The sequence below is a fragment of the Tiliqua scincoides genome, chromosome 1 (genome assembly GCF_035046505.1).
Source record: "Tiliqua scincoides isolate rTilSci1 chromosome 1, rTilSci1.hap2, whole genome shotgun sequence".
Classification (NCBI taxonomy): domain Eukaryota; kingdom Metazoa; phylum Chordata; class Lepidosauria; order Squamata; family Scincidae; genus Tiliqua; species Tiliqua scincoides.
In genome coordinates, this window is record NC_089821.1 from 48,607,546 (window position 1) to 48,633,111 (window position 25,566).

Sequence of the window (25,566 nt, forward strand, 5' to 3'; positions counted from 1 at the left end):
GATCTGTCCTGTCAGTGAATGAAGACTGAAATATGGAAGCTGTCATTCTGATTATTTTCCCAAAGGCTCCTGAGGCAAAATGAATCTACCTGAGGGATGTAGGATTAACTAAAGAACATAATCCTGCAGTGCTTTTTGTTTTTTTCAAGCCTGTCAATGGACTAAAGAATGTTAGCTAATCAATTGCTTTTAAACTGAGCAATTAATCAGCTCATTACCATTGCTTAATAGAAATTAGCACTTTAATATTTGTTTTCTTTGTTATTGGTAAAATGAACGTAATCAGTGTAATTGATTGATTGCTTGGAAGACAGATGATTAATCAATTAGAATTATTTAACTTGTCATGGGCTTAAGGCTGCAATCTAAACATGCTTAGTAGGGAATAAGGCCCATTGAAGACAGTGAGATGTACTTTGGAGTAAAATACTAGAGAGAAGCAGGAATATGTGTCAAGTTAAATGTTTCTCTAGCGACTGATAGGCAGCATCTTCAAGAGGGGACAGTTTGAATCACAGCCACAGTGTTGGGGAACGTTTTGACTCCCCCCCCCACACACACACACCATGGCTCCAATCCAAACCCACACACTGCAGCTGCTTTTCATTTCTTGAGAAAGATGTTACGATGTGCATTTGGGGCTCCCATCTAGGTTAGCAGTACTTTATGCTGAAAGGTCTTTCCAGGTATGATGATGATACCTGATGATGATAAATATGATGATAATTATACTAGTTCCAGATTCCTTCTCCCTAAAGACTATTCCTGTTGTGGATGATTCTTTTCTCCCCACCAATGTATCACAAGATTTTTGTCCCCAGCTAGGAGAGTATTATTTAATTTTTTAAAGAAAATAAATGAAGCAACCCTGGATTTATCAAAATGGCATTCACGTAACCTGTCATCTGGTTTGTAATCCTGACAGTCAGAATCACCTCAAATTGTATAACTCTTTGAAGTGATGCAAAATCTTTTTGTCAGCCTGTCTGCTAAATCTGCAAGTGTCTGGAGCTTGCTGTCACATTCCGAGCCTTATTTTGACAGGCAAGGAACAGTTATCTCTTCAAATGCCATGCCTGACAATTTCTGTGTTTTGAGAAGCCTAACGCTATAAAAAGTGTAAGAGAATGCTGAATGGATCAAAATATATTTTTTTCATCATTCATCACTATAATTAGGATGGAATTTTTTTTTTTCCAAGCCTACTGAAGCAACTTATGTGAGGTTTTTTTCAGGGCACATCTTGAATGGCAGCTGCCTCCATTTCTAACTAAGCACTAGTTTGTGCTTGTGTGGTGCCCAACCAGAAGAATGTCCCTTGAAAAGTTGGGCATGTAGCACATTGACTGGAGGATCATGCAGGCTCCACAACCCTGTGCCAATAGCCCTGGTATTGACTGCATTTGCTGAACTGGTTTGTAATGCAGTTGTTAAAAGAAAAAAAGTGACTTTTCAGGAAAGAAACGTTGGCCATCTCATGTAGTGCACCAATGTTACCAGCTGAATGAGGAGAGCGTGAGGTGTGGACAGCTGAGGAAGAGTGGTGGTGGTGGTGGTCCGGCCTAGTTTCAGAAAAGGGTTAAAAGTGAAACCAATCATGAAGTCACAAGCACACACACAACCCTCACTACTGTCCTTTAGGAAACCCTAATGCTTTAAGAAGATATAAGGCGCAATCCTAACCAACCTTCCAGTACTGACCTAGCTGCAATGCAGCCCCAAGGTAAGGTAACAAACATGCCCTTACCTTGAGTAGGCCTCCTTAACTACCTCCCCACTGCAGGTTGCAATGCATGCCACACTGGCACAGCTATGGTGGTAACGGAAAGTTGGTTAGAATTGCGCCCATAATGTCACAACTGATAGCAATGGTGATGTATGTATTGCTTTTTAAAAAAGTGGACTAGGGGCTCTTTATCCCATTTTTGTCCAGTCCACAGGTGAACACATTTGGTCCCCATTGTGTATATAAGAACATAAGAACAGCCCCACTGGATCAGGCCATAGGCCCATCTAGTCCAGCTTCCTGTATCTCACAGCGGCCCACCAAATGCCCCAGGGAGCACACCACATAACAAGAGACCTGCTTCCCGGTGCCCTCCCTTGCACCTGGCATTCTGATATAGCCCATTTCCATAGCCCTTGTATATGTGCAAGGTTGGGCAGAAATGGCTTAAACTGCAAGCCTGGATAAGAACAATAATTTGTTATTTGGGGGGGGGGGGAGGCACAGCCACAGCCACACATACACACACGCAGTGCTACTCATCCACTATTTGCTTAGTCCTTTCAATCTCGATCAGCACAGTAAGATCCAAACTGCTTTCCCTAAATTTGCAGTAGTTCGAAGTTGGTCCCCAAAAATGAAGTTCTTCCTCTAATTTGCACAGCAGGTTTGAGTTTCAGATGTATTCCACGTAGCCTGGATCAAAGAAATTGAGATCCTGATTCCAAATTGTTCCCATTTAACTGCAGGTGAAGTGAAATTCCCCAAACTATGAAACTGGAGCGATTATAGCTTGTTGTGTGAAAATTTGGAATCAAGTTTTCTTTCTCTTTATGAAATACTTGATTTACCATCCTGTTTTGTAGGTGAATTGCTCAGAACAAATGGATAACTGCATATGGTCATCTTTCCCATACCCCAGTCACTGCCGGGCACTGCCAATACAAAGCAAACCTTTATTTAGATGCTTCTTATGCCACCCCGGTTGCACCTGCAGCAGCTCCTGCTTAGCACTTCCTGCCTCTGGTTCTAGACCACTCATCACAACCAGGTACAATCAAAAATCTTCTGGGGTTTCAAATTAGCAGGAGGGGGCATACAGTTGCTGGGCAGTTCAAAAGAGTTTCACGATGACAGTCCCTTCACATAAATGTTATCCTTTGCTGGAGACTGGTGGATTTTCTGGATTTGGGAAGTGAACTGGGGTATTGCTTACATGCAAATAGTGAGAAAGTAGGGTGATCCTTTTGACACAACGTTTTCCATCTGGTTCTTGCCCTTGAAAACTGGTTTTCACTCTTATCATGTATGGATAATTTCTGTTTTCAACATGAATGCCTTTCATTTTATTCAAAGGTGCTTATGTCTTGGCCATGGCCCACATTTTCCTGATCCAGTAAAGAATTTGGAAGGCTTGCTGGACACTGTTGAGGTTCCTGTTCTGGCAAGAAGGGAAGAAGATGGATATTATTACCTTGGCAGAATAATGAAGGAGACAGAGGCAAGCTGCTATATCCTCTTCTTGATTGCATAGGTGGATGTTATTAAATCCATTCAGTAACACCCATAATATATGGTTTTGGGAGGAATGGAGCCATTTGGAAAGCATAGTGATGCAGGTGAATGTGTCAGCTCTAGGTAGTGGTTCAGTGAGACATGGTACCACAAGGAATTTGTGCACAGAACTACACAAGTTCTGGTGGATAATGAATTAATACAGGATAGAGGTGATGGCCTTTGGGATTCATACTTAGTACACAGATGTAATGACTAATTATAACAATAGGTTCAAACTAGAAACAATGTAGGAACTCTTGAGACTGTAATGTTCAATTTTTTTTCTTTTTTAAAAAGCAGTAAATGGAAAATGGACTCCCATTTCGAATCAGCACCTTGGTATGGAATGAGGGGTTAACTGTTTCCCACAATTCTAGTTCCCCAATTCAAATTATCCTTGAAGGAGCTGTTAGGTACAGGCACAAAAATGGTCATGGTTTTCTATTCTGTGGTGGTTAATAGCTTGGGGGAGAGTTAAATTAGGGCACTGGTGTTGGTACAATGAGTTAAACCTCCCTTCCTCATTGAAATTGAGCTCTGCATCTTCTTTTTGACAAAGACCAGGTGTTGGGAATTATAATGGAATCTCAATGTCATGTTTACAGTGCTGCACTATGCAGTTTTACTCAGAAGTAGAGCAGATTCGATTCAATAGGGTTTATCTTGGGTAAGTGTGCATAGGATTCCAGCCTTAATTTGACCCTTGGCGTGAAGAGGCAGCACTAAAATTATAAGTGATCCTGAGGAATAACTGTGCATGCATTAGTCTGCCTCTCTGAAGAGTGTTATTGCTTCTCTTACTGTCCCTGAAGTGCAGATAACACAGGTGCATAAAATATTTTGCAAATTCTCATGGTGATTTCTAGGCTTTTGTGGGAGTCATGTCATCCTATTGCCTTGCCTCTAGCACTGAGGCATTCAACCCAAATATCTGCCTCAGTGTTACATTCATTTTGGGGGGACATCAAACCATTTCATATGAGAGACACTAGTCAGTGGTATCCTTCCCTTCTCTATTTGCCTGATGGATAATGAGGAACCCTATATCTTGCCATATAGTACGGAGTAGCCCCACCAGAGCTATTAAAGCTGCAATCCAATACAAACTTACTTTGGATTAAATTTCATTGAATTCATGGAGTTTACTTCTGAGTAGACATGAATAGGATTGCACTGTTAGACAATTATTTGAGAATTGTACCAATAGTTGTGCTGTCATTAGTCGAATGGCCATATTGGTTGCCCTGCCTTTCATCTTTCTTAAATGTCAAAGTTAAATTGCATTTAATTTGCTGAGTGGTTGAGAGAAAATGGCTTCTACTCAGAATTCAGTCTCTTTCCACCCTGCTGGAACCAGTTGCTTTGTTTTTACTCGATGCCAGGTGTCACTAGGGATTTGTGCTATTGGGGTACAGCATCCTATCAGCTACTGCGAGTAAACTGATAGTCATCATTATTGCTGGAAATGTGTAAGAATGTTTATATGTATACTTGACAGCTTTAGTCCTCTGTACTCAGGGTAATCGGCTTCAATTCAGTAGGTTGTTAGCACTTGAAACTCTAAAAACAAAACTGTGTGCACTCTGTGAAAAGGGAACAAGAGGTAGGGTTGTTTGCTTGGGCAAAATCTCCAAGAGACCAGCAGGTCTGTAATGCCTGATTACTCTGGCTGACTCTGGTATGAATCCAGAAAGTGTTTGCAGGGTATAACTGCTTTCTCTATGTACAATGCAGTGTGTGAAATCATCACTCCCCCTTTGAAATTTGTAGGGTAGGCTGTACTTCCCTACAATCCTTCTGATAAGACCAAAGGCGCATCTAGTGCAGCATCCTGTCTCCCACAGTGACCCACCAGATGGCTCTGGGAAGCCTGCAAACAGGAGAGAGAGGCCAACATCTCCACTGTAACTGGTGTGCAGAGGCACACTTGCTTGGAACCTGGAGGCAGTGTATAACTCTGATGAACTTGATTGACTTGTCCTTTATGAATTTGTCTAATTCCTTTTTGAAGGCTTCTAAGCTAGTGGCGATCACCACATCTGGTGGCAGTGAATTCCATAGATTGACTATGTGCTGTATAGAGAAGTACTTCCTTTGTTCTGTCTTAAACCTGCTGCCAATCAGCTTCACCAAATCTGTCTTGGTTCTAGCATTGTAAGGGGGGAGAAGAACTTCTCTTTCCCAATATTCTCTGCAACAGGCATAATTTTAAAGCCTCAAACATGTCCCCCACCCTTAACTGCCTTTTTTTCTACACAAAAATTCTCCAAACATGGCAGCCTTTCCTCATTAGAAAAGGGTTCCAGCCCTTTAATCATTTTGGTTGCTCTTTCCTGCACCTTTTCCAGTTCCATAATATCCTTTTGCAATGTGTAGAACTGCACACAGCATTCTAAATATGGCTGCACCATGTACTTGTATATAGAAGGGTGTTCTAATACTAGCGGTATTATTTTCAAGCCGTTTTCTAATGATCCCTATCATGGAAATCATCTTTTGTACAGCTGCTGCACAGGTGGTTGATGTTTTCATTGATCTGGCCTATATCTTATGCTCAGCAGTGTACACTCTTGCACAAAAAAGGGAAACAAATAACCAACTCAAAGAATAACGTCTATGCTGAGGAAACTCAAATTTTGCTTTCCAGAATTATGCAAATTACACAGATGTGTTTAGTTTTGCATAATTTGTTAGTCCCAAACACACTTGCTAGCATGCAATTCCAAATAAACATGCATAGAATTGCACTATTAACTTGGATTCTAAATGTGAGTTTTCATAGAATGGCCCCTTATTCCAACTGCATGTGTACATGCAACTTCTGAGATCGCTTAGAAAATTGGTAACAGCACCAATCAACCATTCAAGGGGGTGATGAAGCAGGTTGGACTGAACTGTTGATGATCTGACAGGCTTGATTGCTGCTTCTGGACCAAGCCTGGGACACTCCAGACAATACCCATTTCATGGAGGGTTCATCTGGCTTGGTGCAGAAACCCTGTATGATGCTACATATAGGATACATACACACCTGTATGATCCTAGCTAAACGGGGGGGGGGGAGGCAACAAAGCTATTAAGAACCACAGAGCAAGGTTGGTTTAGCTGGAAGAAGTGTCACCTCTGAGTCTAGAGCCACCATGCCAGACATCTGAAAACATTTTCATAAGAACATAAGAACAGCCCCATTAGATCAGGCCATAGGCCCATCTAGTCCAGCTTCCTGTATCTCACAGCGGCCCCACCAAATGCCCCAGGGAGCATACCACATAATAAGAGACAACCTGCATCCTGGTGCCCTCCCTGGCATTGGCATTCTGACATAACCCATTTCTAAAATCAGGAGGTTGCACATACACATCATGGCTTGTACCCCGTAATGGATTTTTCCTCCAGAAACTTGTCCAATCCCCTTTTAAAGGCATCCAGGCCAGATGCCGTCACCACATCCTGTGGCAAGGAGTTCCACGGACCACATCCTGTGGCAAGGAGTTCCACAGACCAACCACACACTGAGTAAAGAAATATTTTCTTTTGTCTGTTCTAACTCTCCCAACACTCAGTTTTAGTGGATGTCCCCTGGTTCTGGTGTTATGTGAGAGTGTAAAGAGCATCTCCCTATCCACTCTGTCCATTCCCTGCATAATTTTGTATGTCTCAATCATGTTTCCCCTCAGGCGGCTCTTTTCTAGGCTGAAGATTGCCCAAATGCCATAGCCTTTCCTCATAAGGAAGGTGCCCCAGCCCCATAATAATCTTAGTCACTCTCTTTTGCACCTTTTCCATTTCCACAATGTCTTTTTTGAGATGCGGCGACCAGAACTGGACACAATACTCCAGGTGTGGCCTTACTATTGATTTGTACAACAGCATTATAATATTAGCTGTTTTGTTCTCAATACCTTTTCTAATGATCCCAAGCATAGAATTGGCCTTCTTTACTGCCGCCGCACATTGAGTCGACACTTTCATCGACCTGTCCACCACCACCCCAAGATCTCTCTCCTGATCTGTCACAGACAGCTCAGAACCCATTAGCCTATATGTGAAGTTCTGATTTTTTTGCCCCAATGTGCATGACTTTACACTTACTGACATTGAAGCGCATCTGCCATTTTGCTGCCCATTCTGCCAGTCTGGAGAGATCCTTCTGGAGCTCCTCACAATCACTTCTGGTCTTTACCACTCTGAAAAGTTTGGTGGCGCCTGCAAACTTAGCCACCTCACTGCTCAACCCTGTCTCCAGGTCATTTATGAAGAGGTTGAAGAGGACCAGTCCCCGGACAGATCCTTGGGGCACACCACTTTTCACTTCTCTCCATTGTGAAAATTGCCCATTGACATCCACTCTCTGTTTCCTGGCCTTCAACCAGTTCTCAATCCATGAGAGGACCTGTCCTCTAATTCCCTGACTGTGGAGTTTTTTCAGTAGCCTTTGGTGAGGGACCGTGTCAAAGCCTTCTGAAAGTCCAGATATATAATGTCTACAGGTTCTCCCACATCCACATGCCTGTTGACCTTATCAAAGAATTCTATAAGGTTCGTGAGGCAAGACTTACCCTTACAGAAGCCATGCTGATTCTCCCTCAGCAAGGCCTGTTCATCTATGTGTTTTGAGATCCTATCTTTGATGAGGCATTTCACTACACTCTCTGTTAGCAAAAAGCTATGTAACAGAAAATTAAGTTTCTAACTGTTCTAGATAATTATTCTAAACATACAACATCCAGCAGTTACCTGGTTTCTTGACATCACCAATTTAATATAATACTGCAGGTATTTGCTGTGACTAATCAGATGAACCTCAGTTTATTCAACCTTGTATGCATTCTACTCCAGAATTCTCCATCAGCTCAAATATTATACAGGACTTCTGTGTGTGCAGGCCTTCCCAGTATTTTCAGAAGAGCGAACTGATATGCATGGGTACTGCTGCCCTGCCATTAAAATGAATGGAGGAGCCACTGTAGACTGGTGAAGTTATTCCTATTCACTGGAATTCCTGTAACTTGTCAGCAATTTTTGTAATATAGTCAAAGATACATTATCTTGTCAATTTTATCAATAGGGATTGTTAAAGAACTGTCTCTGCAGTCTTTATTTTTCATGAACACAACTGGAACTCAGTTGACATTCCTCTCTTTGGCTGTTCTTAAGTCTTGAGCTGTCACAGGAAGGACTGCTGATTATGCCACCAGTAAACACACAAGGTTTTAATTTTGCTCTTTGTTTCTGGCAACAGGGTGAGAAAAGAACGTTCCTTGTACAGTTTGCCAAGCCTTTGGCAGGGGAAGAGGGAGACACAACACATGTGCAAAAAACAGCCAGCAGTGATATTCTTGAGTATGTAAATGGCATGAAACATTCTATAATGCCAGGTGACAAAGTGTTGGCACCCTGGGAGCCAGAGCCGAAGCGATATGGCCCAGGCACAGTCATCCGAGGCATCGAGACCAGGGATCCCCTGAGAGGTAAAAACTCAATTGCTTTGCAACCCGTGCCCATGAGATTAGAGAATAATATACTGTAGCTCCGAGGACTCGCACCACAGTCTGTCCCTCTGGTTTTACTGTTTAATTTCTATATTTGTGAATCTACTGAAAACATATTGCTTCTCTCCAAATCTGAATGAAACAGGGTTTAAAACTTTTGAATGAAATCAGTTAATAAGATTAGAATATAGAGACCATTCTTTGGCCTAGGTAATCAAGGTATTAAGTTTAGCAATCTAAATTAACATCAGAGTGAATGTCTTTCTAAACATAACATTTATATTTGCTCCTCAGTCAAAGAAGAAGAAGAAATTACAGTCAGCTTTTGGAACGGCAAGAAAGTCAAAATTCCATTAGGTGTGGCCTTGTGGATTCCACCAGTGCAGTGGCAGAGAATTGTGGATATGATTCACATGCCTCTCACCAGCAGAAAAACATTTAAAGGTCAGCTTCACAGAGTTAACTATCATATTTGTTCTTGTGGGCCTTTAGCAGCCCCCATTTATACATGTACTTTAGGTGGGCTCCACAGGCCCTATTGCTCTTTTGCCTGGACTGCCCCTCGTGTCTTTCATCACACGTGTTCTTTACTTGCACAACCGCAATATTGCTGCTGCCGCCACCTTAAACCCATTGACTGGTGGCAGCAGCCCTTTTTGGTCAAATTACCACAGGGAGACATTAAAGATGAAGAGGACAGCAGCAATGCCAACACCCAGTTCTTAGCACTGGAAGGTCCTCCAAGAGAATCATCTGCTGCCATGCATAGCTCTCCTTCGTGTTCCTCAGAGCCCCCCAGTGGTGGAGAAATGTGCCTGACCAAGAGTGCAATGGTGGATCATGCAGTGAACACAGATGCCAGCCTTTTTGATAAACTCAAGCGGCAAGAGATCAAGAGGCCTGCTTGGAAATACTGGAAGAGAAGCCACCCCATATCCTCTTATGCACACCAAGGTATGCAACATTTCCCTTGATTATCCTTTCTGCAGGAAGATAGTTTGTGCCACACCAACGTCATCCTCTCTGAAAAAATACTGCTGTACAGTTCAATCAGTAGTAGCTCACCCACCTGGAAATATCAAAAAATGCCACAACTTTGTCCTAATAAAGAGGCATTGCTAACAAAAATTCTCAGAAATGTTTATTTTTGTCCTCTTTTGGCAAGGAAGTGTGAACTAGAGGCCTTAGTTTCCCATAGGGAATATGCATGCTCAAGCCATTTCTGCCCAATGTTGCATATACCCAACAGGGATCAAGCGTGTATACCTGTAGACTGGCAGAAATGGGTTAAACATAACCTCATATCACAATGGACTATTCAGGAATGAGAAGTCATAGCACTACATTAATCCATTCACTTTTCCATGAAACTTTGTTAGCCCTTTTCTACAGTCTACCTTCTGCTAAGAACTGCCATTGTATTCAGTACTATATGTTAGGATGCTGTTTTATTCACAGTAATAATCCCCAGTGGCTAGGATTCTACTTCTGTTTTCTAACCTAAAGCCAAAAGGATTAGTTAAACGTTGGGTGGCATGCCAGTTCTAGCCAGATATGGCTGGCAATGCAACACCACCAGCTATGTGTACTGTACCAAAGGAAGGAATTTCAAGCTGAACAATGTAACAACATGTCTAGAGTAGGCAACACAGATTGAGAGAGAAAGAGATGGGTTTGGGTATCACACCTTTAAGCATACATACAAAGCAGCAATTGGCAGTGGCGTACCCAACTGAGGTGAGAGACATACTGAACTTGGATGACACCATGTAGTCATACCTTGAAGATTTATTTTGTTGTTGTTGAAGTTCTGCTATCATGGGTGCCAAGATGATGCTAGTTTTCTTCTTTCTTGCTTCGTGCGATGAGACAACTCTTTTTGCAGTACACCGCCCCATTCTAACAAAGCTACATAAAAAGAAAACCTACTATTGAAAAATCATGGGTTATTCTGGAACCCAGTCACCCCAGAAGTAATCACTGTTAAAATTCTACTTACATATACCTCAGTACTTGGGAAGCAGTCACTTGGAAATTCCACCAAGGAAGCAATTTTATCACTATTGGTATAGCCACCATTAACTAGGCAACTATTACTATTGAGATACTAGGATGTCACACCTGTTCCAGTTGTATTGACTGCCAGTCTGCTTCTGGGTGCAATTCAAGAGGCTGGTTATGACCTTCAAAAGCCCTGAACAGTTGGGACCAAAATATGTGAAAGTCTACCTCCCCACCTACCTGTGCCTTGAAATAATCTGGGGAGGTCCTTTTGAGTATTCCCTACGCCAGTTCAGGAAAGATGCAGGCTAAAGATGAAGCCCTTGATACCACTTCTAGCCTGTTGCAGGAAGTGAAAAAATGGTTCTCTGTCATGGGCTGAAACAATTACTGCTCATTACCTGTTGGTGGGAATTATAACAGAAACAATAGAATACTGTGGGATTATGTATGTACAGCCTGGGAGTCAAGTTGCTATTCCATACTTTCAACCTTGCCTACAGGTTAAAATCAAACTATTATCTACAGCAGTGATTTTCAACCTTTTAAATCTCATGGCACAATGACAAAGCACTAAAGTTGTCAAGGCACACCATCAGGTTGTTGACAATTGACAAGGCACACCATGCTGCCAGTGGGGGGCTCACATCCCCCACTGGCCCTACTAATAACTGACCTGCCTCCAAATTCCTGTGGCACACCTGTGGACCATTCATGGCACACCAATGTGCCATGGCACAGTGGTTGAAAACGGCTGATCTACAGGAACCAACATTTTGAGCAGCAGTTGCAGAATGGAAAGGACTGATGCCAAAGTAGTTTCCTCCAAGGCCATGTCTCCAGCTATATTGAGCAACCAGAGTGTCATGTTTGAATCCATAGAACAGTCTCCTCAGAGGTAGCCTACTGTAAAAGATGTCTTGACTCTTGAAGCTGTCAAACCACCCTCAGAGAAAAGGTTGTGAACACAGGATCTCACACTCCTTTGGCTGCACCTTGCAGTCATTTTTCTGAACACAGGACAGCAAATCTGCTATTCTGTTTAATATTGTGGATGTACAAGTTGCACAAGGATGTCATTTAAAATAATGCTGTCTTACCAATTACAGTTCAAGGTCAGTTCATAGGGGGTATTATTTATAACTGTTTTTAACAGACTTACTGTTTCTCTGATTGCAACAGTGCGTGTCTTACAGGCGATCAGAGAACATTGCCACAGGGCAAGTGTTGTTTTTAAGTTGTGTAACTGGCCCTAATTGTGTTTACTTTTTTGTGTGCATGTGGGATGGAGGGGAAGAGATCTGAACCAAACACAGTAGAGGATAGTGTTAAAGTTCCTGATCCACATATAGTTGGGCTGGTATTGGCTCAGGTGGCACATTTGTGACACTCCTGGGCTGGTGCAAGGAACCAACAGGGGTTCAGAATTGTGCTCCAAGTCACATAACCTTAGCAAGGGGAAGGATGTAGTGTCCCCAGACCTTATATCCCAATATTACTGGGCAGCAAGGTGTGCTACTGACCTATTACGTGGTTTGGGGTCATTCTGGTACAAATCAGAAATGGCCATTTTACTGTGCCTAATGTTCTATATCAAGATTATTAAAAACCCTCATCTGTTTCATTCAGCCTTTACTGCAACATTAACAGATCCTTTGCCAAAGCAAAATGAGACACACAACTTTTAAAAATTGCACTTTTAATTTATTGCTTACAAGAGACTGCATAGAATGATAATTTATCACATGATTCAAGTTAAGGCAGATTTGAACAGCATTACAGACTACAACAGTTTCATATATTTAGAGGACGAATCCACATAAAGTGCTCTAGCTGCATAGTTTCTCCACCCAAATGTCATTTTAACATATGAAGATATATAAAAAAATTGTTACCTTAATTAAGGGGGGGAACACTCATAAGTCAAAAGTCAAGTTTACACTTTCTCCTGGTTGAACTTTTACCAGATGCGTTTGTCTGATTCTATCGTCATATGAAGACGCCGACACAGAATAGGTCCCTGGGGAAACTTCAATGAAGATGTCCTGCATACAAAACACACACACATTTGTTGGTCCTCCACTTCCATGTGCAAGCAGAAACTGTGTTTGTTTTAAGAGAAATTCACACGAACACAAAGATGCAGTTTTAAAAAGTCACACACACCAACAAGGGACTTCTACTTACAGTGTGCTGACAAGGCAAAGCACCTTGAGTGCCTTCAAGCAAGTCTGACAGATTTCAGTAGGACTTGCTTCTAGAAAAGAATGTTTTAGATGACAGAACTGAGCAGTTACGCCACTCAGGTTTTGCAAGTCATAAGAATTTGGACTAAGTAAGGTAGGGTGCAAAAGCAGTTTTAAAAATGCCACATCTTCATGTTTTGACTATGGAGTACAAAACTTCTCTTTCTAGACCTGTCCAATTGGAGACCCTAATTTCTGAAAGGACTCTTGATCCTTATTACCAGGCAATTCCACACTATAATTTAAGTATTTTGCTAACCCTGGTGCTTTTCTTTAGAAAGTGTTCTGCATCAACACCCTCAACATCAAGCATTCAAAGATTGGTTTTCAAAATTTGTTTAATAGCTGAAAAAATCTACTTAGGGTGTCTACAAATATGAAATGTAACTTACAGCCCAATCATATACAACTTCTCAGTGCCAATGCAGCCATGCCAATGGTGGGAGAGCAGTCACAGAGGCCTCCTCAAGGTAAAGGAATATTTGTTCCCTTACCTTGGGGCTGCATTGTGGCAGCATCAAATATTCCCTTACCTTGAGGATGTCACCACGATTGCTCTCCCACCACAGGATGCAGTGCTCACCCCACTGGCATGGCTGCATTGGCACTGGGAAGTTGGATAGGACTGGGTCCTGAACATCTTAGATGCTGCCCTGCTGCAGGTTTGTCCTAGGTGGCAGAGCTACCTGCCCTGATGTCGGGAGGTGGGAAAGGGGTCCCGTTCCCACAAAAGACAAGGCTGAGGCCATTTTGCAGCTGAAGCCTCCACACTGCACTGAAAAGAACATGCACCTGGTGTGGCTGCAACTGAACTGACAAGCCTGTACCAGCCCTTGCTCTTGCAAGAGCCAGAAACAGGAAGATGGCTGGAACAGGTGGGCCCCCAAGAATCAGCACCAGGCCTTAAATAGGGCCAGGTGGCCAGATGGAGCGGAGGTGTGTAGGCAATGCTTTCCAACCACCTGGTGAATAGTACGGGAACAGCAACCTTGACATTCCCTTGCCTTAAAGGGGCCAGGAAGCCTGAAGAAGCAGCCAGAGGATGGCCATGACTGTGATGGCCAGAGCACCAAGGCAAACAGCCCTAGCCCTAGCAAGTCTGTCCCTTGTTCTGAGGGGGCAGAGACATCTCCAGGAATCAGTAGGGCTGACCCTGGAAACATGGAAAGGTCTGGGCCAAGTCCCCCACCTCAGGGCCAGCACCAGACCAGGCAGCCTAAGAACATGGACCCTACGGAACCCCAGAAACTGCATGAAACAGCCTGTGGCGCTGGGGCCAGGTGCAATGATTACATTTGCAGGACCCACCAAGGGACAGCAGCTGTGGGGCACCCACAGCAAAGGGGAGCCCTCGGCTGGTCTACTCACCTGAACCAGACTGTGGCGAGATGCTCGACATGCCGGGCAGGAACCTCTTAAACCAGCCTGGACAGGTGAACCCTGAGTCTGAAGAAAGAGAGAGAGATGGAGCTCATGTTAAAAGGACTTAGTAATTGGGGGGTCTCTGTGAAGTAACAGAGCCTCATGAATGTAAAGATGCATACCCAATTAAGGGTGCAATCCAGAGGTGCCCTTGGGCCGCTGCAAGTCCCTTGCGCCAGCCCAGGAGGGTCACAAATGTGCTGTAATGCACATTTGCACCTCCTTGGGAGAAAGCCAGGACAGCACATGGATGTGCACTGGCCTGCAGAGGCTGACACAAGCCTCTGCAACAGCTTCCTCAGAGGTGGTACAAGTCCAAAGAGACCCATAGGGGCAAGGGTGCCTTACCCAGAGGCAAGGGGAAAAGTTTCCCCTTGCCTCTGGCTGAGCCACCTTGGGCCCCTATCCTGCACTGGATACCGCGCAAGCCTCTTGGCATGCCTGTTCCAGCGCAGTGTAGGACTGCACCCTAAACAGCCTTTGCAAGACACTTCATAAGTCTACACATCTCTCTCGGCACAGTTCAGCAAATAGGACTGGCTCCCTATTTGCAAGGGTTCTTGCCAAACTGCTCTGTGAGGGGCCCTTCCTAAGATTCCTGGTGAGTTTTATCTTGACAGGTGGGATGGGAGAACAGCTAGGCAATTATACAGCGATGCTCTCCGTCAAGAGTTGCACTGTTAACTACCTCCTCTCCCTACTGCCACGTACAAATGGAGCCCCCCTTGTCCAACCCCCCTGTATTATCATACAGCTCAAGGATTGGCAGCAGACTTTTGATAGCTGCGCCATGATGCCAACCTCCAACTCCTACCCCCCCATCAGCACATGTGCAGAGGATCCCTAGTAAAAAGGTACATGTGTGCATTTTATCTTCAATAGGTGCAGAAAATCTTTAGAGCAGTGGTTCTCAAACCTTTAGCACTGGGACCCACTTTTTAGAATGAGAATCTGCCAGGATCCACCAGAAATGATGTCATGATGGGAAGTGACATCAAGCAGGAAGATTTTTAATAATCTTAGGCTGCAATCCTACCCACACTTACCCAGGATTAAGTCCCAGTTACTACTATTGTTAAAAGCATATACATAGTAGCCTGTTAAAAGTACAGATCTGCAACATTTCCCCAAATGCAGTCACATACCATGGTAGCATCAAGTCTAATATATTAAAAATAAAATACTGAAATGAATGGGGACTCACCTGAAACTTACCTAGTGGGTCCCGATCTACAGTTTAAGAAACACTGCTCTAGAGCATACACATTCCATCATATGTTAAGTAAATCCTAATACCTGCCTTCTGATTGGATGTCTGAGTGGGAAGTAATTCTGCTGAATCAGCTGGAAGTAATGTTAATATTTCTCTCTCAGTACCTCTAGGTTGTTCCACGACTGGAGAGGCTTTACTTTCCTGGAGAAATAGATAGGATTTTGGAATCTCAGAACTTGAGGTGATCCTATTCAGCTTAACTCAAACCAACATACAATAAGCATCCAGCACAGTAGCAAGAACCTGACCAGCTAAGAGCGCATCTCTAGACAGTTCTACATGTTCATGACATTTCTACGAACGAAGTAGGGTACTGAGACTAGAAGGGAGGTCACCATTTTAAAATGACAACTTACCTCATCTCTAAATGCTTTTAAAAGGTTTTCAGATGCTTGCCTGCTGTGGTATCTGAAAATATGTGCAACCTCATACTCTTTGAACTGAAATGGAGGCACGCAGCAATAATAGTTCTGGAGGGGTGTTAAAGAAGAAAGAATTACTAAGCCAAAAAATACAGGCAGGCTTCAATAAGAATAGATATTTGGTACTTGTGTAGCATTTAAATCAGTGGTTCCAAGCCTGTCGTCCATGGACCACAGGTGGTCCGCAAGAACCTGAGAATAGTCCACTAGGTATCTCGGTCAGTCTCTCTCTCACATACAAATCAGCTTTCAGTAATTTTAAGTGCTTCTGATCAGAGGTCAGAGACATCTTGAAGAGGCATGACACCTTGTGCGGCCATCACTCCATGGCATGGTGTCACTGTGCTGCATCTGTGCACCAATCACTTTCAAGACTGCTTACCCAGTTGGATGTGGTCCACGATTATTACAATTTTTGCCTAAGTGGTCTGTGGTCTCCTAAAGATTGGGAACCATTGGTTTAAGTATTAACGGTGTTTTATGTGCAGCATCTTAATTATAGTAACCCTGTAATGCAGCCATTTTCAACCACTGTGCCGTGGCACACTGAAGTGCTGCAAATGGTCCCCAGGTGTGCCGTGGGAATTTGGGAGAGGGACATTTATTAATAGGGCCATTGGGGTGAGCCCCCCCATTAACAGCACAGTGTGCATTGTCAATTGTGAAAAAAAAACTGATGGTGTGCCTTGATCATTTTAGTGCCTTGCCAGTGTGCCATGAGATGAGAAAGGTTGAAAATCACTGCTGTAAGGCAAGCATTTTTCTCCCCATGTTGCATTTAACCTGCTGGAGTTAAGAGAGAGTGGTTTCCCTAAGGCCATCTAGTAAGTTCATGGTGAAGGTGATGTTCCAACCAGATAAGTCCTGATTTGTAGTTCAGTCATATACCAGCTTTCAAGAGAGGACATTTCTTAATAAGACATAGGCTTACAAACCACCTTGGCTCTCCTTTCGGTTTAAATCTCTGCCATTCTTTTGGGAAAAGTGGTGTTTATCCTATGGTGAGCAATTCACTCCACACCAACATCCCTGGAAGAGTCTCTGTTGCCACCTGCTGTTTCCAGAGAGGAAATGTGAAAAAACTGCCTGCCCAACAGTTACATCCGCTGTGTTAAGTACAATCAGTTCACTAGCACTGCTTCTTTTACATTATGCTCCATGATATTACGTGCAGGGTGCAAGGTGTCATCCCTGATAAACGGCAGCTTGATACTTGCCTTTATTCATACTGGTTCACATCAATTGTTGCCTTTAGAAGCAGCACTTACAGCTACATGGGAATAGCAAAGCTTGTGAGAAACTGGTACTGGGTACAAAAGACAGCATTGTGAGACTTTCAAACAGACAAAGATAAGCTTAGATATATCAATTCTATGTCTGAATGTCGTCTTGAGAGCACAAGGTCTGATGAAATTGCTGAAACAAGACTTCAGTGGTTGGCTTAACTTCTTATCCTCCGTCTCCACATTCAGCAGGAAGAAAATGTGTTCTACAGAATGCTCACACAACCCAACTTTTATTAGGGTACAATTTTTTCTTAATTACCGTACCACATAATTCTGCAGTGGGAGCAACAGGAGTTCATTTATGTTTGGGTACTCACTGCTATGACTTAATTGTAACTTAAGAAATACCAGAGCACCATGAACAAAAAGTTTACCTCACATTCTTCTGAGATACGGCCCATGTGTTCAGCAACTGAAGCAAAGGCAGCCTCCAAACAAGCATCTTCTTGACCCACTTCCTGTTGTCAAGAAACAAAATGTTCTGAACCACTATGGAAAAAATAAGCATTGTACAAATAGGATACAAATTATCTTGCTGTAGAGAAGCTTCTTTGTATATCACCATCAGCTGCTAGCCAATCAAAAAAATGGAATAAGGAGTGTTGTGGATAAGTCATTTTCCAAATAGTTAAGCTATTGTACTATCTCTCTCCCCAACTTCATTCCTCCCCGCAGAAAGACTTCTTAACAAGAGTTCACTTTTCAAGTGCTTTGCGAACAATTGCAAAAAACAAGTTTATTATTATTATTAAAACTATTTATTTACAGGTGTGTTCTGGTATCCGTGGGGGTTCCGTTCCGAAACCTCTCGTGGATACCTGAATCCACTGATACTGGGTACACCCCCTGCCCTCTGAAGGCAAGTGGAGTAGAGTAGTGCTCCTCTTGCCTCGGAGGCTCCTCTGAACTCTGCAGAGGCTATACACATCCACCTGTCGGCTCCGTTGAGCTCAGAATGGCTATTCAGGCAAAAAGTCATTTCTGGTTTTTCTGTAAAACTGGAAGTGATGTTTTTAATACTTTAAAAGTGCTTTAGGAGGGCCCCTGGGGCTTCTCCAACCTCCTAATGCCTTTTAAAGGCATAAAAACATTCAGTTTTACCCAGAAAAAAACCTGGAAGTGACTTAAACAGCAAGTCTGAGCCCTGCAGAGGCTGTAGGCAGATGCACGAGGCCTCTTGCAGGGCTCAGAAGAGACTCTGTATGGGGCAGGGTGCAGGACCCCTCACATCCACGGTTAAGTGAAACCATGGATATGGGGCCCCCGCATCACTCTAACAAAAAGTTCACAAGGCAGTTAGAGAAAACACAGATAGCTCCCTGTTGCAAATGGGCTCATAATCTAAAAAATATACAAATGAACACCAGCAGACAGCTACTGGAAAAGTGGCTAAGCCACTAAGGTGAATGGGGTAGTTGTTCTCCCCTTTGCCCAGTTGGCAAGATGCCTTCATTGCTCTGATAGAAAGCCGTTGTTAACCCAACCTTATGCCACATGACACTAGTTGGTTTCAAGAAGGTGCCACAATGCTTCTAGCCCCAAGATTATATCCCTTTTCCAATTCCAGTATATAAACTGAGCATAACCAACCCTTCCTTGAGTGACTCGGCCAAAAGTAGATACCTCAAGATGACCATCCAGGTTGAGTCAGTTACACTAAGCAAGATGGTTTCATAAATGTCTATTCGTGCATGCTAGTTCCTGACCATTCCTAGCTGTGCCAGAGCAAAAAAAAGACAGCGACATTTCAACTGACAGTGATGATAGTCAATCGTTTACAGCTCAGCCCTGTAGATTGCAGAAATTACTGAGTTCAGAGGGATTTATTTCTAGGGAGGAATGTACAGGATTATGTGATCTTAGAGAAGAGCCAAGATTTTCAGTTGGGCAGAGAAACAATACATTCCACATTAAGGTGCGAACCCCTCAACACACACTCAGGTTCTCCTGAGCAAGATTACGTGCTTTTTAGTTTTGTTTCCATCATCCCAAACATTCCACTAAGAATTTGTTACATAAAGAGAATTATTTCCAAACGTTTTCAAATTAACCACTGTTGCTGCAGAGAAGATATCAGTTTCATGTACACTACAAGGGTCAAATATGTGTTTTTTTTAAGTGAAATTTTTATTTGGAATTTTCTTTCTTACTGACAGCACTAGGGCCAGCCCAGCCATTAGGATGACTGGAGGAAAGTAACAAAATGAAGAGGAGAGCCCTGCAGCCCATGTGCCTGCTGTCACCCACCCAGCTAGTTCAAGTACCTGTCAGATCTTCTCATGCACTGAGAGAGAGCAAGAGGAGGATCAGGGTAGTGGCAGCCCCAAATCTTTTTCCAGTGCTGCTTCTGTAGGCAGTCGTGATGGTGCTGAGCTGCAAGAAGCAGTAGCAATCAGGATTGTTTGGGTGTGCCTTCTTCTTTCTTGCCTGCCCCACCCACAAGAAAGCTAAGGAGGCCTCCTTAGCCTTATCTTGAGGTAGCTCCATACCAAGGGCAGGGGGGGATAATCTACCATGGGGTATCAAATATCCCTGGGGCATCAAATGTGCCACTAAGCAGGCAGCAGACCTAGCCTCCTTTGGAAATTGCAAGTTGGAGACCAGGTCTACCCTTTGCTTTGAGTGGCCTGTACCTCGAGATTACCCAGAGGAGGAGGCCAGGTCTACTGGACACTCATAGTGAAAGGTAGACCTGGCTTCCACCAGGGGATCTCAGAGCAGACGTCAGGTCACCCTCTGTTTTGAGTGGCCTGCTCTAGGTGTCAAATACCGTCAGTACGCCACTGCCTTGAGGCCCTTCATCCACAGCCATCTCTTCCCAAAAGCCCTGTTTAAACAGACAGATTGGGCAGAGCATTCTGGGAGTTGCTAAGAGAGTTGCATCCCTAATCAGTGGGGCAGACAAGAAGAAGAAGATAGCAACAGCAGTGACAGGGCATGCAGAAGTTCTGGGTTTTCTCTTTTTAAAGGAGGGGGGGTATAAACTGGCAGGGGCAGCAAATCTGCACCAATTCAGGTGGCAGACCTGCTGGGGCCACTTCTGCACAGCACCATTTTTAGCTAAAGGATGACAAATAACTGCTGATTTAGGAAAAAGTGTGGGCAGAAAGGTAGCAGGTGGAAAAAGAGGCAGATGGTACATGAGAATCTTGTGCATACCTATATGTGGGACAGACCTTTAGAAAAATGAAAATATCTACCGTGACAATTCTATTTAGAGAGCCTTGAACTGAGACAGTTTCCCAGCTCAGTCATAGCAATCCTACAAGACACACAGTAGAAATAGAGAGTGCCTTACCAGTTGGAGGGAACTTAACACAGGCTGCGTAAAGATTGCAACCACACCGAGAGCTGAAGGTCTCTACCACACGTCAAACCAGTTGTTATCTTGTTTCCATATCTTTGTCAATGTCAAGCAAAGTAGGGAGACTTCTAGTAACATTGGCCTCACTGTGTGACTGAAGGCTACAGATACCAAGCTTTTTGCTTGGTTGCAAGCATTACACTAGTTGTTTTAAGCAATGGTGGCACAGGTAAGCAGCCATTAAACTTCCACCTACAGAAAAGCTCCCCCAGCTCCTTGAGAAGGACTTTTAAATCACGAATCCTCCATCACTATTTGTTATAAGGTATGAAATTCTTTCCTACTACTGCAGTCTATTCCAATAACAAAAGTTAGGACTTCTTTGTTAAAATCCTTACCCGAAATGTCTTGCTTTGGAATCTACTAGGCAGCGGCCAGTTCAGTTTCCGGGTTTTTGCCCGCTCCAGAACTTCTCGGGCCAGTGTTGCTGTGCGTTGCATGAGATGATGGTTCACGCTTATAGTGCGGGACTCCATTCCTCCTTGTCACTGAATGCAAAGTCCAAAACCTGAAAGTCAGTTTGAGTTATGAGCACTAGAAGATACATAGAGCAGCCATTTTCAACCAGTGTGCCATGGCACACTGGTGTGCTGTGAGTGGTCCACAGGTGTGCCACAGGAATTTGGGAGAAGGTCATTTATTAGTAGGGCCAATGGGAATGTGAGTCCCCCACGGGCAGCATGGTGTGCCTTGTCAAGTGACAAAAACCTGATGGTGTGCCTTGACAATTTTAGTGCCTTGTCAGTGCGCCTTGAGATTAAAAAGGTTGAAAATTGCTGACATAGAGGAAGGGGATGACAAGATAGTAGAGAGAACTACATTGTCTATCCATCTTTCTAGCGATTCTAAGTTTAAAATTTGGCTCATACACTTGCATCTGGGCACTTTCCACATTCTAAGAGACATGCAGGGTTGTATTATCAGTACTGTACACCCTGAAGCCCTGGAAGCTCTTTAATCATAGGAGGGAGGGGTGCAGAGAGATATTCAGTGAAAAGCCACTAGGTGGAAGCTCAGGGATATTCTTTAACACACACACATACATTTTGCAGGGATGAGTCTGACACTGAAAAGAGACTCCAGAAGGAATCCCCACAAGTCCTCATGAAATTCCTGGTAGCTTCATACCTGTAAACATTTGTACAAATCCACTGCACCACACATGCTTGGTCCAAGGGCCAGTGCGGTATAGCAGGAAGAGTACAGGGCATGGATCAGACAGACCTGGGTTCACCCCTTCAAGGGGCAAACTTCCACCCCTTCAAGGAGGAGCTGGGCATGATGAAGGACATAGTGACTTCCTGGTCTTATTGAGAGTCTCTTCCACCCTTGTTGTGGGGGGGGGGGGCACACAGAGGTTGATGATGCTGATGCATTATACCTTGTATCATAGTAGATATTATAAAGAGACCAGAAAGTAGAAAAGAGGCCAGGAAGTAGCTCTATGTCATTCACCATGTCCAGCTCTTCCTTGCAGAGGAAGCATTCTTAGAAAACTCTTGCCTGGATATCTCTTAACACACCTAATCTCCAGGATTAGCAGGTTCTGTTGCCAATTTTAGATCTTCTGAAACCTTAATACCTTCCTGGAGAAAAGTGTACCAAAGTAATACTAAAGCTCAAGAGTTATAGAGCATCTATGCCATGGAGATCATGCCAACAGATCAGGGGTGTTCAAACTTTCAACTTTAGGAATTCTGGACCTTTAACAATTGTGTAGGAGAGAGAATTTAAACAGGTACAGCCTGTCATCTGTGAGATGACAAGCTCTACCTGCTGAAATTTCTTCTTCTACACAATTGATAAAGGTCCAGAATTCCTAAAGTTGAAAGTTTGCCCATCCCTGCAATAGATCTCTGGATTGATGTGAGAACATGCTTTCCAAGTTGTAGCTTAAGCATCTAAGGATGCATCCATGATCTCAGAAAGTCAATCAGTAATAACCTTTCATCAGAATGAAATCTCATATCTGCAAATATAAGCAGGACCTGTCAAAGCAGATCATGGCCTTCTAACAACAGGATCTTGACAGAGACCAGCTATTTTGGATTCTACATTCAAGTCACTGAACATGCTACACAGTCTCCATTTTTAAAAGAACGTTGCCAGTCCTCATTGGTTTTAAAAGAGAAACCAAATGTTCAACCCTCCAGGAGAAGCTGAGAAGCAGATGTGACTATGGCTCTCTTTCTTGCCCCTCAACCCTCTTCATCCCTGCATCTCCAGCTGGAAATCATGGACCCAATGCCTGAAAGCAAGAACTCAGAGGCAGAGTGATGATGATCAGGGACATGTGGTGGGTAGGGAGCCCTCCCGACCATAGCCCTTCGAAAAGCAGCACCACTGCCATGTGAGGCGTCCACGTTGGCCTGAGATCTGATCATCAGCAGGGACATGCAGTGGGTGGGGAGGCAGAACCTCCCTATTGTAGTCCTCCAAAAAGCAGTGCCACCGCCATGTGAGGCAGCCAAGCACACTCAACCACGTGGGGAGGGGGGAGGGAGGGGCAGAGTGTTTGGGCTGTGGGTACTTAGATGCCTCACACAGTGGCAGCGCTTTCCAAAGAACTCCAGTGGGGAGGCTCTGCCTCCCCACCCACCGCACGTCCCTGCTGATGATGAGGTCTCAGGCCAACGATCACACAACGCCAAGCCAATAAGAGGCACCGCAGAGTCCCGGAGCCCCGCAGCAGGCTGGCTCAGTCCCCCATCACAGACCACGAAGCAAACTTTTTCCCGCGTGACCGGAGCCTTGCACCAGCCACACTCCAAAGGCTCCCCCTGCTGGCAGCCTAGCGAGCTCACCGACGGCTACAGCAGAGCACTCAACCGGAGCGGAGAAAGGATGGAAGAGAGGCGCGCCCTCCCGCTCTCCAAGGCCGCCTTGCCTCTACGCGCCATCGGCAAGAGCCCAGCCAGCAGCTCTCGCTTCCTTGCACGTGCCAACGACCAAAGGAGCAGCCGCTGACGTCACCCGCCAAGCCCGGGTGCAGCTACAACTAGTTTCCTGAGGACCTCTGCGCGGAACAGGCAGCTATTGTGACGTCACAATGGGCGTGCGTGCACTTTCGGAAGGTGGTCTAAAAGCTGCAGAGGGTGCACGCTTCCTGGGGTGGGGAGGGGGGTATTTCTCCCAGTCAATGCGAGTAAGCACGGGTGCCAGCTTATGGCTGCTTGCTTGGGAGTAAGCCCCGTTTAAGTCTGTTGGACTTGCTTCTAGGTCCACAGTGAGGCTGCAATCCTGTACACACTTACTTCAGAGTAAACCGTATTGACTATTATGGGACTTACTTCTTGGGCTCTGAGAGCACAATCCTATGCATGTCTACTCAGAAGTAAGTCCCATTAGAGTCAATGGGGCTTACTCCCAGGAAAGTGTGGATAGGATTGGGCTATGAGGCTGTAATTCTGCACACACTTACTTGGGAGTAAATCCAGTTAATTTAAGTAAACATACTGTATGCAGCAGTAAATAGTATGTACAACCTTTTTTGAGCCACTACATACATACATACATAAAGTATGAGACTAGGGACCCACCATTGATCCTACCCCCCTCTCAGGACACTATCTGCCCACCCCCATCTCCATCACTACTCACTCACTGCCCCTGTAATGCCCTCCTGGCACTGTTCACTGTAGTGAAATATTCTTACTGGAGAGAGCAGAAAAAGTTACCATGAAGCCTGGCACTAGTGAAAGCTATTTTAGCACAACTGCTATTTAGCACAACTGTGAAGAACCTGAGCATGACTAAGCACAAGAATTTAGCACAACTGTGAAAAAAACAGAGTACAACTGGGACGCAATCTCCTGATACCTGAAGACACCAGATGCCTCTCCATTTACCTAATAGTGCTCTAGTCCAGTGGTCTTTAACCCTTTTCTTTCCTGTAAATTGCTGCAACCCCACAATGGAGGCTACGTGACCCCATTGGGGTCCCAAGGTTGAAGAACACTGGTATGCAGGATCCCGCCACTCTTTGTTTAAGTTTGAGACCTTGAACCCATATGTCCAGGCCACAGGAAGGTGGGCGCAGATGGACAAAAAAATGCACTTGTAATTCTCTGCTTGCTGTCATACTTTATTTAACTAGTGGGTTTTCTTTTTTTCTGGAGATGCTGACGCTCTCCATATCGTGGGAGCTTGGCTGATCTCCAGAGAAAGCTAGGGAAAAGTTGGAATGTAGCAATGCAGCTCAAGCAATAAATAGAAACATTTTATTGTTTCATTGGACAAAAACCAAGCAAAATTAATAGGCTTGTATTCCAAGGCTGTATTCCTCAAGTGCATCCCAGTGCTATCTCATCAAGTCCTTCTTCTGGACGAAGTGTCAACAGCTGCTGCAATTCTACACATGCTCACTAAGTATTGATATTGGCCCATGGAGACACATTTGTGTCCATTTCCAGACTTGCCCCACCATCTTGGGAACTCCAGCTGAACCTTCACAACCTTAGTGATGATGAGAGGCCAAATGATGAGATATCTCTGGAAGGCTACCTGAGGGTTGCTCTGGGGCTGGGGCAAGCCCAGGGAAGGAGCAAAGAGACAGGTGAAGGAAGAGGACAGGTGAAGCAGCCCCCCCCCCTTCTGAACTCTGAGGCATCATTGTTGGGCCAGCAACCCAACAACTAGGGATAGCCAGCATGGAGAAATTGAGGGATAGCCAGCCACCATTACCACAGCCTTCAATGCATCAAGAGATATCCAGCATGGTAGAAGAAACATCAGATGTTTGAGATGCTGATGAGCTCTTGCTATCATAGAGCCCCAT

General features: G+C 44.2%; 2 protein-coding genes across 3 annotated transcripts; one reads left to right on the top strand and one right to left on the bottom strand.

Annotated features, from left to right (window-relative positions):
• The first annotated feature begins 1,868 nt into the window (after window positions 1-1,868).
• C1H11orf16 (chromosome 1 C11orf16 homolog) lies at window positions 1,869-11,741 on the top strand. Its single transcript, XM_066619308.1, is given in 5 exon segments — window positions 1,869-1,876; window positions 3,083-3,227; window positions 8,526-8,754; window positions 9,070-9,729; window positions 11,542-11,741. Coding segments are annotated over 5 exon segments (1,242 nt in total).
• A 974-nt stretch (window positions 11,742-12,715) lies between these two features.
• Window positions 12,716-23,716, bottom strand: AKIP1 (A-kinase interacting protein 1). Of its 2 annotated transcripts, none has more exons than XM_066611323.1 (7): window positions 23,594-23,716; window positions 21,128-21,277; window positions 17,800-17,883; window positions 16,074-16,187; window positions 15,741-15,858; window positions 14,391-14,468; window positions 12,716-12,821 (listed from the first exon to the last, which is right to left on the bottom strand). In XM_066611323.1, the coding sequence occupies exons 2-7, from the start codon at window positions 21,263-21,265 to the stop codon at window positions 12,808-12,810; spliced, it is 546 nt and encodes a 181-aa protein (XP_066467420.1). In that variant the 5' UTR covers window positions 21,266-21,277; window positions 23,594-23,716; the 3' UTR covers window positions 12,716-12,807. The 2 variants fall into 2 exon arrangements, with proteins under 2 accessions (XP_066467420.1, XP_066467419.1); XM_066611322.1 differs by having other exon boundaries at window positions 21,128-21,297.
• Between the last annotated feature and the right edge of the window lie 1,850 nt (window positions 23,717-25,566).

Coding starts and splice junctions, on each gene's coding strand:
- AKIP1 (XM_066611323.1), bottom strand. CDS start 21,265: ATGGAGTCCCGCACTATAAGCGTGAACCATCATCTCATGCAACGCACA. Junction 15,859..16,073: donor TAAAAGCATTTAGAGATGAG/GTAAGTTGTCAT, acceptor CTATTTCTCCAG/GAAAGTAAAGCCTCTCCAGT. Junction 14,469..15,740: donor GACATCCAATCAGAAGGCAG/GTATTAGGATTT, acceptor CTCTTTCTTCAG/ACTCAGGGTTCACCTGTCCA.